This window comes from Myxine glutinosa, chromosome 4 (genome assembly GCF_964187855.1).
Source record: "Myxine glutinosa chromosome 4, kmMyxGlut1.1, whole genome shotgun sequence".
NCBI lineage: Eukaryota > Metazoa > Chordata > Myxini > Myxiniformes > Myxinidae > Myxine > Myxine glutinosa.
The window spans coordinates 52,078,992-52,097,617 of record NC_136264.1 but is presented as its reverse complement, the minus strand read 5'-3'; the positions used below and the strand labels follow the sequence as shown (position 1 = coordinate 52,097,617).

At 42.1% G+C, this 18,626-nt stretch overlaps 1 protein-coding gene across 2 annotated transcripts in view; it reads left to right on the top strand.

The window, feature by feature from the left end:
• Positions 1-18,626, top strand: part of LOC137425845 (endothelin-converting enzyme 1) — a 106,236-nt gene that overhangs the window by 50,407 nt on the left and 37,203 nt on the right. For both annotated transcript variants that reach the window (XR_013623056.1, XM_078775699.1), the window contains exons 6-11: positions 35-106; positions 2,374-2,550; positions 4,062-4,213; positions 5,212-5,326; positions 5,450-5,572; positions 6,613-6,711. Coding sequence is in view for 1 of the 2 variants with exons in the window: in XM_078775699.1 (XP_078631825.1) it covers positions 35-106; positions 2,374-2,550; positions 4,062-4,213; positions 5,212-5,326; positions 5,450-5,572; positions 6,613-6,711 (738 nt within the window). In the remaining variant the exon portion in view is untranslated. The remainder of the gene's footprint in view (positions 1-34; positions 107-2,373; positions 2,551-4,061; positions 4,214-5,211; positions 5,327-5,449; positions 5,573-6,612; positions 6,712-18,626) is intronic.

The window sequence follows — 18,626 nt, the reverse complement described above, 5'->3', positions numbered from 1 at the left end:
TCCAACATAACCTTCTTTTTTTTACATCTTGTAGTTGCAGTTTCCAGCTCACTCATCATTATCTGCATTGGATTATTATTCAAATGATACAGAACACAACAGGAAGGTGAGAAAATCAATGATTTTTATCAGTTTTGCTTTTTTATGTTTTCAGAGGTAGGTTTGTTTTTTTAGATCCAGGTTTGCCTCTCTTCTGTCCTGAGTTTAGGTTTTATTAATTTTATCCTCGGGTTAAGTTTACTAACCCCTTGTCTTTTTAAAGCCTTGTATTCCTTATTTTCATACTCAAATATTGACTGTTGAAGTATGCATAGTGTGTACAAAAGCAAGGGTGTGATGCCCGCCCCTCGGAGGCACGCCTAGCGTCAGTACTTGTTCGAGAGATGCCACGTGGTCAGTCTCAGACCCAATCAGATTTATTATATTACGGAGACGGCAAACAGCACTTGGCACACGATGGACACCATGCATCCCACACGGCACATGCGCCCTCTATCAGCACATCGGTAAATGTCAGTACAACAACCAACCCACACTGGCTGTGGGTCCTGTTCTGTATTAATGCTACAATTGTAAATTAAATTTAAATAAAAAAATATTCAATTAAATTTTAACTTAAAAAAATAAAATTACAATTAAAGAAAAATTTGATTTTTAAATATTACTAGTACCCGACTGCAAAGCCGCAATGAGCCGGCGAAGCCAAAGCCTCTTGCCACTATTTTACCCATCACGATGGCATCAGTGGGTTAGGTAGTTGGTTGTAGGTAGGTGTAGTAGGTGCCGTACCTGGTAAGACTTGGTAAAAGAGAAGAGCAGACAGTCCTCCCCAATACCTACATACAATAAATGTCACAAGAAGCTTAAGGAAGTAACTATACGATGTGCTAGCTTAAGGCCTATTTTAAGAAATTTTAACTGGGCTTAATATACGTTTTCACAGTATGTGTGTAGTCTTCTAACTTCAGTCGCTGTCAGGACTGGTTCTCTCCGGGCACTGCGGCTTCCTCCACCAGAAGAAGTTAGCTTGCAGTAAGATCAGTGCCGACAGATCAGACGATAGCGCCGTTTCAACGGCAATGTGTGACTGTCGTTAATCAAACCGTGTCGATGGCGCTGATTGGCTGACCTAAGCTGATCGCTGATTGGTCAGCTCACTAAATTTCGCAAATTCAGACCTAAAATGACACCATTTGCATTCTGGATGAGATTAAAATTGATAAAATTTACTTCTTGATTAATTCGGTGAATTCCGTCTCAACTTCGGATATTTCCGACCGTGAAAAACTATACCCTACGGCCGCGAGATTTCTAAAAAAATAATTCTTCGTCAATTTTAGAATATTTGACGCCGTTTTCAGCCTCCGAAACGCGTACTAAGCTTTTTTGAAGTATTTTTTCAAATGCTCGAATCTCATTGGTTCCGGTGTTTGGTGACGATTTTCGTTGAAGATAACGTGGTTGGTCTTAAAGTATTTTAATTACAAATTAGAGGTGCATAAGATTGTGAATCAAACAAAGACGGGTGAAACAAACTCCTATTGAACTTTTTCACAATATGTGATGCATACTTCCGCATCCGGAAGATGGCGGCCTCCATTGAGTGATTTGGTTTTTGAAATATTTTTTCAAATGCTCGAATCTCATTGGTTCCGGTGTTTGGTGACGATTTTCGTTTAAGATAACCAGGCCCGTGCGGGCCGAGGTTGGTCTTAAAGTATTTTAATTACAAATTAGAGGTGCATAAGATTGTGAATCAAACAAAGACGGGTGAAACAAACTCCTGTGGAACTTTTTCAAATTTGTTATGCATACTTCCGTATCCACAAGATGGCGGCCTCCATTGAGCAATTTGGTGCGTCAAAGCTTCGAAATTCTCAAGCCAAGGGATCCAGCATAATCTGTTTTTTCAACATAATACGTACGCGTTCATTGACAACACCGGCTTCGCCGGCTATAAAATCCATTCTGTTCTTGTTTTATTAAGACAATGTGACCACGTTTCTCAGTTTTCAAAGAAAATAATCCTCATGTGGACTCGTATACCTCTGGTGGTTGGCTTTATGAAGTGGAAGTACAATCTTTGGAATAGGGATTGAAATGACATTTCACATTGTACTGTAATGGACAAAATGAGCAAATGTATCATGTAGTCGGACAAATGAGCGAAGCCACAAACGATTAATCTATTCAAATATCATCACATGTATGACATTTCAACTGTCATTCCCTATTGTTCACATGGAATCAGTTCAATTCCCATCGTCCCATCAACCTGCATATGTTTTAATTGGTCAGTGGGATTTGTATTGATGTCTCTCATATTAATATGATCACAGCAGTTGTAACCATATGTTAAACATGCTTCAACAGGTACTTTCTGCCTATCTGGAATACATGGTTCGTGTGAGCAAACTGCTCGGCGTGGAAGAGAAAACAGCACGACCTCGCATGCAGGCTGTGCTTGAGCTGGAAAAAGACCTTGCACAGTTGGCAAAAAAAGATTTAGATTTCCTCAATGAGAGCACTTTCTCTATTGTGGAGCTGCAAGTAAGAACGTTTCCCTTCGCTGTGATTAATAGATCTAGGTACTTCTGTTTTATTCGTCACGAGCACGTAACCCGGTTCCACCGGGCTGTTGTATGGGAATTTGTTCCCAATCGAATGTGGAATATTTAGGGAGTTTGCTGGGCATGTTCTTTAACAGCATAATTGTCACTAATTATTACGATTGCTTAAGTATCTCAGTAAAGTTAGATAGTTAGTTAGTCTCGGTAAAGTAAGTCGAAGAAAAGCTAATTATACGTTGGATGGAACTGACTGAATCAGTGCTTATATTATTTTTTGCTTCTGGTAACTGTTCATACCAGCGACTCTGAACCTACATACCACCTTTGTGCAAAACAAAAATGCACATAAATCAAAAATGCACATATCAATATTTCTGGACCTCCCTATGCACTGGCTGGATCCAAGAGCTTTTAAATAAGGAATTATCCAGCATTACACATGCTGTTGTTATGATGTTTACCCCATTCAGACACAAACAGGCAACTTGAATATATATATGGTCTACATCCGGGGTCTAGCAGGCACGTAAGACATCGGCCATTATAAAGCTCGCAGTGTTAGTGTGAGAATCTCCGAGGATATCCCGGAGACTCAATAGCTCAGTGGGCTGTCACCGCGTAAGTGATGAGTTCCTGGGTTCGATTCCCGGGTTGAGTCAGAATTCTTTCACACGAGCCCCACGCAGGAATTTACATCGTGTTTCTTAAATTATATATATATATATATATATATGTGTGTGTGTGTATATATATATTTTTAAGTGTATTATCTTACTCTGTCTGCCTGCCTGGCAGCCCTGATGAACCCAGGCAACAGGGAAGAATGGGGAAGATTTGGCCCCCAACTTGCATTGCGGGTTACAACCAGCGCGAAGAGGCATGCCCGATAGTTGTAATGTAACTTGTTAAATGAGGTGGTGTAAAAGCCACTGCATCAATGGCAGGCAGAAAACTTCTGAATTTTTTTCTACAACCTTAAAAAAATTCTTATTCAATTTCACTTGAACACCAACGCTGTTAGTCACCTCTTGCAACACAAGGAATTACCAGTGAACTGGGACTCAATTTGCCAACCTCAGAAGGATGACAGGCTGAGTCCACCCCACTGGCGTTAATTCAGTGATTGACTGGGATTCAAGCCCAGGATCCTAGGATCCCAAGTCGGCACCCCAACCGCTAAGCCAACACCAGGCTCTCCTTCCCTTCCATTCTACCAGTGATATTTCTTACCCCCTTTAACCTTAGCTTACCCAATCCCCTTCCTAGCAGGTTACTGTTTCCTCCCCTCCACTCCCACATCTTTTCCTGTTTGTTTATTCTGTTACTTGTTGCATCTACTTATAGCCCCACGACGCCAATTTCAGTATGATTCTTTACCTTCTGTCACCTCATCACTCAATATTGTATGGAAAATAACCAAAAAAATAAAAGAGGTTTTTAGTGAGTTGTTTAAGTAATTTCGCACAAACTCTTTTTTCTCTTCTTTTGCAGAATCTCGCCCCTTTCTTCAACTGGTCGGAATTTCTTTTTGCTGTTTTCACACAACATATTGCTGATCACCATGTTGATCATAACAAAGTCATTCTTTCTTCTCCGATGTACTTTGAAGAGGTTTCTATCATGTTGACCAAAACCAAAAAAAGGTAAGCAAAACATTATTTGTGTTCTGATAATTCTCTGCCAAATTTAAGATGCTGAGTGGAAGTAGACAAAAACGTGCCTTTATCTGTCTTTCCATAATCAAAGACAACTGTCTATCTCCAGGTGAATTGCTAAACGTACGGTTGTCTGAACGGAAACCAAACCTCAAGGAAGAGCTAATTGGCAGATGATGGAAGGTTATAATTTGGACATAAGGGGGGCAGGGAATATATTGCATGGGATACGTGTGAGGTTATGACCCGTGAATGACCGGAGGGAAGGTAAGGGTTGGAGGTCTTGGAGTAAGTGATTCAACTGGTGGTAAAGGTGGGGACGAAGAGGAGGAAGGGGTTATTGGAGTGGAAACTTGAACAGAAATCTTGAACCAGGGGAGGTTCACAAGGTGCTTGGTGGTTAGGATAGCTCAGTTATTTATTCATTCATATGCAGCCTGCGGCTGCTTGGCTGCATCATTTTTTTCTGGGCTGCAGCTGTGCCGCTGATGCAATGCCCCTGTTACCATGCCCCTTTTACCATGCTAACTGGCACTAATTTTGCCGACCTCGGAAGGATGACAGGCTGAGTCGACCCACCTGGTCTTAATTCAATGGCATGACAGGTACTTGAACTCAAGACCCTAGGATCTTAAGCCAGCCTTAACCTTAACTGTTAAGCCATCACCAGACTTAACTTAACTTAACTTAACTTAACTGTTAAGCCCAGTTATTACTGTGCTCATCATAGAGTTATATCTAGTCTAAGGTCTATCCCTGACAAAAAACACCTGCTACTTTGACGAAGTACCAGAAAGAAGAAAGGAGCTCTGTATATCAGAGTACACCGGCTTTTCGACATGGGGAGTAATATGTGCCATCTTGTCTGAATTCCAGTTGTGGTTGTTAACGATCTCACGGTTTCTTTTGAAATAAAGTATGACCTTTTGGCTTCTGTTGAGTAAACTGTGATGGGCATTTATAAACGTCTCATTCATTGCGGACAGCACCATAAAGAACTACGTCATTTGGACTGCAGTACACAATATGCTCCCAATGATGGACAACAGATTTTGCAGTGCCAAGTCAAAGCTTGAAGTGATTGTGCATGGAGCTAACAAGGTAAAAAAAACAAAAACTGAACGAATCCAAAAATGTCGCACAACAAACTACTTGGTGTTTGAATTTTTGCTTTCACTGCAGTTGTAAAATGCTGTCCGGTTATGAGAGAGAGATCTCTTGCAGACTGTGAACAAGCCACGCTGGCAAGTATGCATGGAGCACGTGTACAAGCACATGCCCATGGCATTGTCTGCCATCTTTGTGGAGAGTCCATCGGCCTATGATGAGGACTCCATTCAAACGGAGGTATGGAACCGGAAGTGTTTCCCTGAACACAGTAACGCTCCTGTTGTGGCTGAACGTACTCCACACAATCCTTTGTGCGTGAAGGACCCGAAGATGAGAAAGGAGCGTCGGTTTGTTTTTCTCATGCAATTCAGTCTTGCCTAAAGCTCGCGTGTTGGTTTAAAATGTGTACTTGCCATGTATGTTGAGTGTGTCCAAAGAGCAACCGTGCAACCTCAAACTTAAGCTACGTTTTGAATGTCATGTCAATTTATCACAGTTCTTCTTCTTCTTGTTTGTCTGCCTCCTTCAATCCTGAAGATCTGTGCAGAACAACCCAGCTGGTTGTTTGGCTCTGCTCTATCCTTTTAAATCATGTACCATATTAGTCTTTGGTACAACTCGGCAGGGGTCGAACCCGCTGACCTCCCGGACATAGAGCGGACACTGGTGATTACACTATTGATTCTGGTTCTATCTTGCACAGAACTGGGGTTCGAGTCTGGTTCATGTATCTTACACAGAACATCTAGTTTAGGATACCATGACCAATTCTAGTGTGTGATGTAGATAGTGTAATAGACGAACCAAAAGAAGTGAAATTTGTTCAGTCGTTTTGACCATCATATACAAGATATCCTGGTGTTGGCTTAGCGGTTAGGGTGCCGGCTTGGGATCCTAGGATCCTGGGTTCGAATCCCGGTCGATCGCTGAATTAATGCCAGGGGGGTTGACTCAGCCTGTCATCCTTCCGAGGTTGGCAAATTGAGTACCAGCTCGCTGGTAATTCCCTGCGTGTCGTAAAAGGCAACCAACAGAGTTGGTGGCAGGAAGGGCATCCGGCCATAAAGCATTGCTTCAAAAAAAGGGACCACGGTGCCCAAAAAAGGCCAACCCCTGCTCTGTGTGGTCATCATACCAGAAATCATCCAAAGTGGGCCCTGTTTGATTGGACATCACCATATAAACAACCACCATGGGCCCAGTGGCCTTTCTTCGCTTGGTCTAGTCATTTTACCCCTCTTTCATTTGTTCATGTTCCTTTTCTCTAATTCTTTCAGATTCAGCAGATGATTGATGAGATTACCAAAATCTTTGTGAAAGGCTTGGACTCGCTCAGCTGGATTGACAAGGACACTAAAGAATCAATTGCTCATAAGGTACAGTTGGAAATTATATTCTTCATTCTTTCTACTTGCAAGAGCAACCTTGCACAGATGAACCAACCAGACTTCAGTCAGTTGGTTCATTTCTGCCCTTTTACCTCCAAATTCGTTGATATCACAATTTAATATAATTTAATTTTAAAAATTCCTCGGCTGATGTCATACCATGCAGCCAAGGATTTTGGGGGTGTTTTTTGTTTTATTTACTTGATTTTTTATTTATTTATTGAAGAACAGATAAAAATTACCTTAAATGGTAGTAGATCCATCTTGACTAAAAGGAAAAAACTGACTTCCAGGCCTTACTTTTCATAGGAGCAAAAGAGAGGACGAAGGGTAAGGCCCAAAACGTCAGTTTTTACTTTTATTCAAGGCGAATCGACCACCATATGAGGTCATTTTTATCTGTTCTTACTTCCTTTGCCAACCATGCAAATCGCTATTCGTACGCTGAAATTAGTGATTATATTCCGACTTATTTATGTATTTGTATGCTTGTGAACTTGATTATTTATTTGTACTAGTACACCCGCAGACCCCGGGAGGGGCAGGAAGGGTCATTTCTCTTTGGGGTATGTAGATAACAGTCGATCTATGGTCGGATCTCAAGAACATTGGGTGTGTGTTCATTTACCAAGTTTCTTGTGGATAGATCGCCAAGTGGTTTAAGCATTTGAGCAAGCACTCCATTCAGAACTGTTAAGGAATGGCTGGCTTGGCAATCACTAGCTAGCTGCTTGGTAAAGGAGCACAACCCGAGCTACTCCCTTTCAGTTTCGTATGAAACAGCAGGAGCGAGTTTAAAAAGTTCGCTATGAAAAATGCCACGGTAGCGGCAGATAGGGCCATGTTATTAACCCAACACTTGTGGGTTATATAGAGTACAGTAGATGTTCACTCAGTTCTGTAAGTAAACCTTACTTCACGGATGTCGGGATTCCTCCAAATTTCTTCATTTAGTGTCATAAAGAGCATTAGCGACTGTTTAAAAAGCTAAGCATACGTGTTTGTGGTTTATAATATGTTTTACTTCCTATTGCTCCCATGGAAACGCCATTATAACTATAGGCTATTTATAGCTATAGGCATTATAACTACAGGCTATACATGTTATCACTGCAGGAAAAACGCCTTGGGGAGGTGGGACATTATTAGTATTAATATTGTTTTGTAGTAACATTAACAATATGCGATTATCATGAATTTTGTTGTTAAAAGCGTCTTTGGAAAAACGCCACGATAAATCTTCTTCTTTGAACAAACGCCACGATAAAGCTAACTTAATAGGGCTATACACCTCAACACTTAACCCCATTGACGGCAATGTCGGAGGAAAACCCACGCGGGAGAGAAAAACCCCTTGGGGAGGGGGGGCAAATGTATGCGCTACAACCTTAATTATGTAACCCTCATTATGTAATCCTGTCAAGTTTGGTTGAGATTGGATAAGTAAGGACGGAATGTATTGGCGTCAAAAATTCATCAGACAGATGGACAAGACACAAATGGAATATTTTAGTATGATGTTTAGAAAATAAATTTCCACTTTTTTCCTTCATTCCTTATTGGCATATTTGAACTTCGTTGTAACAATATTTTTCCCAAACACAATATCCCATTTTCATTGCATATGGTTTCTTTCTCTGTTCTTTGTTTTGGAAAAGTTAAACTCATAATGAAACTTTTAGGGTTGTTGCAAAATGTATTGACAGGTGTTTTTGGGTTTTTTAATTGTCACTGTGGATAATGTTTCAGTTACCCCATTTTGCAGCCAACAATTAGTTGTTGGATGCGAGTAATTAAATTATTGTAGTTAGGAAGAAAGGAAAGTTGGAGACATGAAGGACCGACAGTCACGTGAAAATGTAAGTACACCCCATGTAAAGTTTTGACTTTTTCAACATACAGACTTGGCATTTAATGTGGAATTATTTTTTTTCTTGACTTGGGTTTACTTTCTTAACTTGGTATATCAATCTGGTGAGTTTCTTTTACACTTTGGTGATTTATTTGTTAAAAGAACCATGTCACTGATTGTCTGTCGCAGCAAGAAGTCAACAACAGGATTATATCACAGGTGGCGTGGCAAAATGTACGGACAGGTGCATTTGACTATTGGCTTCACAGTCGGGTATACAAGGGTTGTTGCATTCTGTATTAGTGGAAAACAACTGCTGCACGTCTCTAAAAGTTATTGCCCCTTCCTCTGAAGATGGTCCGTCAACTCGACAATGCTGTTTGTCATGGAGTGGTGGCTTTACGAAATTACGGCATGAAAGAGCGTGCTATTGCTCGGCAGTATGGCATCACTCAAGGTCAGGTGTCAAAGATCCTGAAACGAAATGCTCAGAGGGGTGTCCCTACTCCAATACCGAGGCCAGGACGTCCCCGCAGAACCACAAGGAGGGATGATCGCCAGCTGCACCGGTTAGTCCGCAATGGCCATACCAAGTCAGCGAATCGGCTTTGGGCTGAGTGGCAGCAACTGACAAATGTGCCTGTATCCAGAAGGTTAGTCAACCAACGACTGGTTCAAGCAGGCTATCGTGCCTGGCGTCCCCTGAGAAAGCCACGCCTGACCAGACAACACCGCCAGCGCCGATTGCAGTGGGCCAGAGAGCACCGTCAATGGCAGCCAGGACACTGGAATCACGTGATCTTCAGTGACGAGTCTAGATTTCTGGTCTATCGTCAAGATGGCCCCGTCCGAGTGCGCAGACAAGTGCATGAAGCCTACAACAAAGATTGTATAGTGCCAAGAGTCCAAGCTGGAGGTGGTGGGGTGACCGTTTGGGCTGCTTTTCAGGCAGGGGGCAAAACTGACCTGGTTGTTCTGAATGGAAACCTGAACCAGTTCAAGTACAGGGCCATTCTGGAAGAAACATTGATTCCATTTGCTCGTGCAGCCTTTCGAGGAAACTTTGTCTTCCAAGATGACAATGCACGGCCTCATCGTGCTCGCATGATCCAACACTTTCTTGCTGACCGTGGTGTAGAGCATATGGAGTGGCCTGCCATGTCCCCGGATATGAATCCGATAGAGAACTTGTGGGCAGAATTAACGCGTCAAATCGACCACTTGGACCAGCAGCCGACCTCTGTGCGTGAATTGCAGCAGGCTATTGTCACTGCATGGCAAGCGATTCCTGTCCAAACCTTGGCAAATCTCGTGAACAGCATGCCTCAACGTGTACGTGCTCTCCTGAATGCTCGTGGGGGTTACACGAAGTACTGAACTGGAATTTTACTGTCCATAATCCCAGTCGTAATTTAACTTTTGTTTTTGTTAAAAAAAATTTGGCTAATGTGCAAAATAAAGAGATACTTCTGGAAAACGTACAGAAGTTTAACAGTACTGTCCATGAATTGAGTTCGATATCAGTTTACATCACTTTCAAGGATCAATTTATTTGTTTCGAAATGTCAAATGTGGTTTTTGTTTCTTTTAAAGGTCACATTAACAAAATCTAGAATAATTTCAACATAATTCCAATGAACTTTTGGTTCTAAGACATGTTGAAAAGTAAGTTCACCCCCACAAAAACAATGTTCTATATTAAATGCCAAGTCTGTATTTCAACATCCAGCTATTTGATCTTCATTTCAACAATATTGATAGATAAAGGTGATATAATATAACAAATATCATGAAACATTTACATTTTGTAGTCCATTGTATAATTTAAATAAACATTAATGCAAATTTCGCATGTGGAAAAAGTAAGTACACCCCTACATTTATCACTACTTCAAATACCTAAAATTAGAATCAGGTGCACCAGCTCAGGTGCAAATGATTAGAACTTCGTTAGAGAGGATCTTGGAGGAACCTGTCTTATTTAAACCTCAGACATTTAGTTTGATTTGCTCGTTGTTGTTGAAGTGTGCGGCGTCACCATGTCTCGATCAAAAGAGCTCTCTGAGGCCTTCAGAAAGAAGGTTATAGATGGCTATGAGTCTGGGAAGGGATTTAAAAAGATCTCCAACAATTTGAAATCAATAATTCGACTGTCCGGACAAGTGGAGAAGATTCCAAACAACTGCTAACTTGTTCAGGCCAGGCCGCCCCAGCAAGTTCAGCCCGAGAGCAGACCGCAAGATGCTGAAAGAAGTCTCTAAGAACCCCAGAATGTCATCACAGGACCTACAGGTAGCTCTTGCCACTGTTGATGTCAAAGTGCACGAGTCTACCATTAGAAAGAGGCTGCACAAATTTGATCTACATGGGAAGTGTGCCAGGAGGAAACCTTTGCTGTCCAGAAAGAACATCAGGGAAAGACTAAAGTTTGCCAATGACCACCGAGGCAAAGCCCAGCACTTCTGGAACAATGTGCTCTGGACAGATGAGTCTAAGGTAGAGCTATTTGGCCACAGTACCATAAGACATGTTTGGCAAAAACCAAAGACAGCATTTGACCACAAGAACCTGATACCAACTGTAAAGCATGGTGGTGGAAATATTATGGTTTGGGGCAGCTTTGCTGCGTCAGGGCCTCGTTAGCTCACCATCATCGAATCCACTACGAATTCTTCATTGTACCAGAGGGTGCTTGAGGATAATGTGAGGCCATCTGACAGAGAGTTGAAGCTCAACCGAAGGTGGACCTTGCAACATGACAATGACCCTAAACATACCAATAAATCCACCAAGGAATGGCTGAAAAGAAAGAAAGAAATGGAGGGTTCTGGAATGGCCAAGTCAAAGCCCTGGTCTAAATCCCATCGAGATGTTGTGGGGGGGATTTGAAACTAGCTGTGCATGCAAGAAACCCATCAAACATCGCACAGCTGAAAGAATTCTGCATGGAGGAGTGGGCAAAAATTTCCCCCAGTCGATGTCAGAGACTGGTAGACAGTTATAAGAAACGCCTACTTGAGGTTGTTTCTGCCAAAGGGGGAAATACGACCTATTAGAGCCAAGGGTGTACTTACTTTTTCCACATGCGAAATTTGCATTTATGTTTATTTAAATTATACAATGGACTACAAAATGTAAATGTTTCATGATATTTGTTATATTATATCACCTTTATCTGTCAATATTGTTGAAATGAAGATCAAATAGCTGTATGTTGAAATATGTTGAAAAAGTCATTACTTTACATGGGGTGTACTTCCTTTTTCACGTGACTGTATGTATGAACACGTCATGGTTTATTACCTCCACCACCAAAGGTGGATGGAGGTTATGTTTTCACCCCTGTCTGTCCGTTTGTTTGTGCATTTGTCTGTCCGTTTGTGAACAAAATATCTCAAAAAGTTGTGGACGGATTCGGACGAGATTTGGCAGAGATGTAGCGTATGTGACGAGGACAAAATGATTCGGATCTGGCCACTAGAATGTTTCAAGTGATTCTTCCCCATTGGGAGATCAGGCCAAAAACAATACATAGCAGGATATCTCAAAAAATTGTGGACGGATTTTGGACAAAACTTTGTGGACCGGTTGGGTGTCTGACAAGGACGATTCGATTCGATTTTGGTGAAGATTTGCGCCTTTGGGCTTCTGGAAAAGCGCTATACAAAATAAATGAATTATTATTATTATTAAGATCCGGATCCGGCTAGTATAATTGTTTAAGTGATTCTTCACCATTGAGTGGTATGGCCAACCAGGCGGAGGTATGCTCTCCACTGAATGCCGTTTTGTTTATTTAAGTGTTTATTTGGTCCTCTTCATATTGTCATGGACTATTCCTCACATACTTTGTAATAAAAATGAATGCCTCGTTAATCACTACGGCATACAAGTGTTGTTTCCCACGCGTACAAAGAAACAACGGGGGTTAAGCAATATTGGTTCATATCCGCCCATCCGTCTGTGTGTCTACAAATTTCGGTTTATAATCGAGGAACAACTTATTTAAATTGAATGTTACATTTCGACCACGAATCGGAACATGAATTGGAGAAAATTCTGCAGTTTAGCAGTACTTTGGCTCTGAATTCATCCAAATCACACATGCGCAGAGATGAGTGAGATCATATTTTACCTTGTCTGCCTGCCTAGCAGTCAAACAAAATCGAAAATCATTCCAAACAGGAAACTTTTTTAGAGGACGTTATAAAGGACACAAACAATAGGGATGAATAACTAATTTAACATGTTAATTAGGGTGGTGTACAATTAACGAAGACGGTGTCATCAGCGTTAAAACGGTGGTAAATTCTGGAATTAATTGATTTACTAGGACGTGCCCGCACGTACGTGCTTGCCCGTACGTGCTTGCCCGTACATGCGTGCAAAAAAACATGCGTGCAAACAACAACAACAAAAAACAACTTTGAAACCACGTGGCAGTAACGACCACAGAACCCCCCCCCCCCCCTCTATTTACATGAAATGGATTGGTCCATTCGCAAAGCCAGTAACGACCACAGAACCCCCCCCCCCCCTCTATTTACATGAAATGGTTTGGTCCATTCGCAAAGCCAAAGCGAACGGCTTGCGAGTACGGTGACCATACCTTGGGAACCACTTGTCCGATTAATTTCAAACCTTGAAAAGGCACATCCTCGGGTCCCCAGCAATATACCTGGCAAGTTTCAAGTATATCGGACCGGTAGTTGTCGAGAAACAGCGGTCACAGACAAACACACACACACACACACAGACACACACACATACACACAGAGATTACTGGAATTATAGATAGATACGACTTTTTCCTTCTTTATTTTAATTAAATTGAATTACATATTTGAACACGAGAACACAAATTGCCTTCTTTGTACTTCCAAGAACCTCCAGTTTTGCAGTACTTGGACATGTTAAATAGGGTGGTGTATAACACTGGTATATAAGATTGTTTCAATAGCCTGAAACTTCTGGAAATTTTAAACAATCTTCAAAATCATTATTTTATTAAAATTGAAGTATATACTTGACACTGATGAGGTAACGTGTTCTATGAACTCTGTAGTTTGTAATGAAACGTGTTTGTAAAAAAAAAAGAAAAAAAAAGAACAGTTTGAGAAAGAGGAAGCTCACTTAATCTTGCTTGACACACACACACACACACACACACACACACACACACACACACACACACACACACACACACACACACACACACACGAAGGTGGATACTTTGAGACCCGATAGGGCTCCGTTCCGCCTTCTGAAACCCGCAAATGGAGATAACAACCAACGAGAGAGAGAGAGAGAGACTGTTTCTTCCTTTTATTACAAGAGTACAAAAAATCAGTTATGTTCAGTCATAAAGAAACAAAACACAATAAAGATGGTCTCAAGGAAAAATTATTATCAAATCATCATCATCAAGTGTGCATATGACATCATTAAAAACCCACTTTTCTTTAAAACATGTTAAATTCTTGTTCATTTTAAAAAACCGGTACTCTAGCTTTAGTCTTGCATTTACAAGAGCCTTAAAGGTGAGCAGTACATCATATGACGAGTCGGAAGCGTTTCCCATTTTTTTCTTCCTGGATTTATAAATTGCAAACTTGGCCTGGCCAATTAAAAAATTCATTAAAACCACATTTCTAAGGGAAGACGGTCCTAAAACACCATAAATAAAAACATTGTGATTGAAGAGGGAACCAAGCTTCACAAAGCGTTCCTGAAGGAATGTAAAAAGAGGTTGCAATCGTTCACACTCAAGGTATATATGCGGTAGGGTTTCAATGGATGCACAGAAAGGGCATAGATTAGAGTTAGCAGTAGAAAACCGGTTCAGTAAAACATTATAAGGTAAAATCCAGTGTACAAGTTTCCATTGAATATCTCCAACATACTTTGGAGTAGGCAAGAGATAAAAACTTCGCCAATTGGGGCAATTGGGGGGTATTGGGGGTAAAACATCCCGCCATCGAAGCCTCGGGTGCTCAGAAAATGTTTTTGCGTATAAAATTTTAACGTACGCGTTGTACAAAGTTTTCTTTGGAAAGGCGGGAAGGGATAATGCAGTATCATCAAGGCTGTTCAGGCCAGGGGACAGATTAAGTGGCGGGCTGAAGACTAGGAGTTTGGGGAAGTCACCCGCTGTTTCCTCAGGGGAAGGGCCAAGTTCCTCGCAGGTATTACGATACGTTGTGGATATCCCTTGAAGGAACCGAGAGATGATCCTGACAGATTTTATTCCGGTTTTTTGTGCCACAGCGGCAGCACTCAGCCGGCAGCTCCCAGACTCTGTCATGAGGTCTTTCACTCGCAGCAGCTTGGCATCAACAAAACGTTGAACGAGTCCCCTATTATTCAAGCTGTTTTCCAGGAAGGGGTTGTAGCATAGGGGCTCATTCAACAACATTTCCATGTTGTATGTTGCCATTTCACGGGGAAAGGACAGGGCTTGCCAGGCATTCATCACCCCTTGGTAAAAGGTGGGCAGCAAGGATGAATCGATTTGATGAGGGTTCATCAAGAAAAGTTCTCGGTCGTAACCCAGCTTGCATGTAAGTTGCAATATGCAGTTAGCCAGAGGCCTCCAGAGTAGGGTTTCATCTCCATATACAAGTTGGCGCACGATATGAAGCCGGAAGACCATAATCCGGCTGCGGATATCAATAAGACCTTGGCCACCTTCAGTGAGTGGTAAGTATGCCACGGGGGGTTGGAGCCAGTGTTTCCCGCTCCAGAAAAAGTCGACAATGCTCTTTTGCAGTGTAATAAGAAGGCTCCCGGGCGGTTGTAGGCATATCATCTTATGCCATAGCATAGAGGCGACAAGATCGTTAATGACGAGAGTTCTTCCGCGGTACAAAAGTTGAGAAAGAAGTCCTTTCCAGCGGCCCAGTTTTGCCATTACCTTGTCCGGTAATCCCACCCAGTTCTGCTGCTCAAAGGTGTTGTCTCCTAGGAAAATACCGAGGTATTTAATGCCACTTTTCTGCCAGTTCACTCCTCCTGGTAGGATAATTGGCGGGCAATCTCCAGGTCCTATCCAAAGGGCTTCACTCTTCTTCCAGTTTACCTGGCCTGAACAAGCCTGACAATATGTCTTTAGTGCCTGAGCCACCGCAGTGACGTCAGCACTATTTTTTATATAAATACAGACATCATCTGCATAGGCAGAAACTTTTAGCGGTGTGGTAAGAATTGATCCAGTGAAGCCAGAAATGTGCGTACGTAATTGGAGCAGAAGAGGTTCGATGGCAAGAGAGTATAAAAGTCCAGATAGCGGGCAACCTTGCCGTACTCCCCGTTGTACAGCAATGGGGCTACACAATACTTGATTAATTTTAAGAACACTGGATATATTACAATACAAAAGTTTAACGTACGAGATAAAAATAGGTCCAAACCCAAAATTCTCTAAAACTCTAAAAAGGTACATGTGGTCAATACAGTCAAAGGCTTTTCCTTGGTCAATGAAAAACAGACCAACATTCATATTAAAGTTGTTACAAAACCGAATGGTATCACGGATAAGAAAGATATTATTAAAAATAGTACGTCCAGGAATACAAAAGGATTGATGTTCTCCTATTAGTACATTCATAAAAGGTTTCATTCGATTAGACAAGGCTTTGGCTAAAATTTTATAATCCGTACATAAAACAGAAATAGGACGCCAGTTCTCTATAAGTTGAGTGTCCGCTTTCTTAGGAATTAAGGTGGTGACTGCTCTCCGGCAACTCCACGGCAGTTGTCCATCCTCTAAACATTCATTCAATACCCGCAGTAGGTGAGGTCCAATGGCGTCCCAGAAAAACTGGAAAAATTCACTAGTCAGCCCATCCAGTCCAGGGGCTTTATCAGGTTCCAAGGCCTTCAAGGCAGCGGTGAGCTCAGGTAACCTAAGAGGATCCTCCAACTGCTGCTTCTGATCCTCCGCCAATGTTGGAAGGTTAGAAACAAGTTCCGATATTGCATCCTGGTTAATGTCATGCCGCATAAACCGTTGTTTAAAATGTTTCCGGGCACATTCCCTGATTCTGCCATCTTCATAAAGGAGTTCCCCATCATGGAGCAAGCGTGTAATCATTGACGAAGAGGCCCCCCTTTTAAGGCTGAAGAAGAATTTGGTTGGAGCATCAAGGTCGTGTATGTACCTCATCTTCAGGCGCAATAAAGCATTTTGTGCTCGCCTTTCAGATATGGAATTCAGTAAGGCCGTTTTTCCATGGATTTGTTGCCTCATTCCCTGGTAGCTCACACTTGCAGTTCCCTGAAGCTGTTCCTGTAATTCCAGGATTTCATCTTCAAGTAAGGTTGTGGTTTTTCTTTCCTCTTGAACACCATACGCACGATATTGTTGGCAGAACAGTCTGATGTGCGTTTTGGCATTATCCCACCATTGTCTGAGGTTTGAGAAATTCCCTTGGGAGGCAACCAGAATATTCCAAATTTCCAGAAAAATGTCCTTAAAGGTACTATCATCAAGTAAGTTGTTATTAAATTTCCAAAAAGCACTCTTGTGTTTCGGGCAGGGGGCAGAAATTTTGAGAAATGTTGCGCTGTGGTCCGAGAATCCTGATGGGCAAATATTGGATGACAGAACGAGGCGTTCAAGTGGAGGATTAATATAAAACTTGTCCAAGCGAGCAAGTACAATATTACCCTGAATACATCGACACCATGTGTATTGCCTGATTGATGGGTGCTGTACCCGCCATATATCTGTCAAATTCATTTGTTTTAAAAATTTGGTGAGAGGGATTGTGGAGGCAGGATGGGGCTCTGCACTGTTCCTGTCTAGTTGGGGTTGGAGGGTGCAGTTAAAATCTCCACCAATACAAACATGATTGTCTTGGTTTTTTAGGGCGTTTTGGCTGTCGAGGGACGTTAGGTGTGTCCCAAGGTCATTAAAAAAAACTCGCCGAGCTACAGGCGTACTTGGGGCATAGATATTAAAAATAGTATAGAATTTTCCACAGTAGTGGAATTCTAGGGATGCTAGGGATCCCTTGTGTATTTCGTCGAATTTAAGCGATGAAGGCGAAAAGGAGGGGCTAAGAATTATTGCGACACCGCCTTTGCGGGAGTCACCGTTACTAAAGAAGGACAGGCCGGGGAAGAGCCTACACCACTCTGCGACACAGCAGTCGTTGGCATGGGTCTCTTGTAAGAGGGCAATGTCAACTTTCTTCTGTAATAAAAAATCCCTTACTTGAACTTTACGGACAGAGCTACATCCTCCGTTAATATTCAAGCTACAAATGGAAAAACTCATTACAGCTACAAGGAGGAGTGACCACCACTCAATTTTTTGATAGCAGTTCATTCTTAGCTTTTTGCAACCACTTCTTTAAACGGTGACGTTGGGAGGAATTGAAATTAAAAACGTGGGGCTGTTTTACCATCAGTCTAGCGGAATGTATAAAATCAGGTAGCTCCGGAAAAAAGGTTTCTATAACAACATTCATTTTTCGGAATGTGTCCTTAAGAAACCTTTTTATCTCGGAGGGAGGGATTGGAGGGGTTTCTTCTTCCTTAAGGCTACCACATTCACTAACAGAGTCATCTATATCAGATGGCTCAGATGGTGTGTCACACTGGTTTTCATCATTTATCTCCTCACCGTCATCACATCCCTCCACGTTATCGGATGGGGCATAGTCCATAGAGGGAGGGGATGGGGAGGCAGAGAAATGAGCCATCTTCAGGGGAGGGGGGGGGGGGGGGGGGAGGGGAGGGGTACTAATTTTTGCGGTTCAACCATATCAGTTTCTAGGTCAGTAGACAAGGGCGAGGATTCATCCACATCTATGTCCTCCAATACCGAGAAACGATTTTCTGTGACGAGGGACAAATCTAGGGCAGAGAGGAGGGGCTGTCGGTTTTCAGTTGTAGGTTTTTTAAAGAGATGACCGTTTTCATCTGTTGTTTGCAGATGTCTTTTTCCTTTTGGGCAGACTAATTGAAACTCGTCCTGGTTAGTGGGAAGAGATTGCAAGGGTTTGGGGGGGGGAGGGGGGGGAGGGAGGACGTGATCATCGGGAGG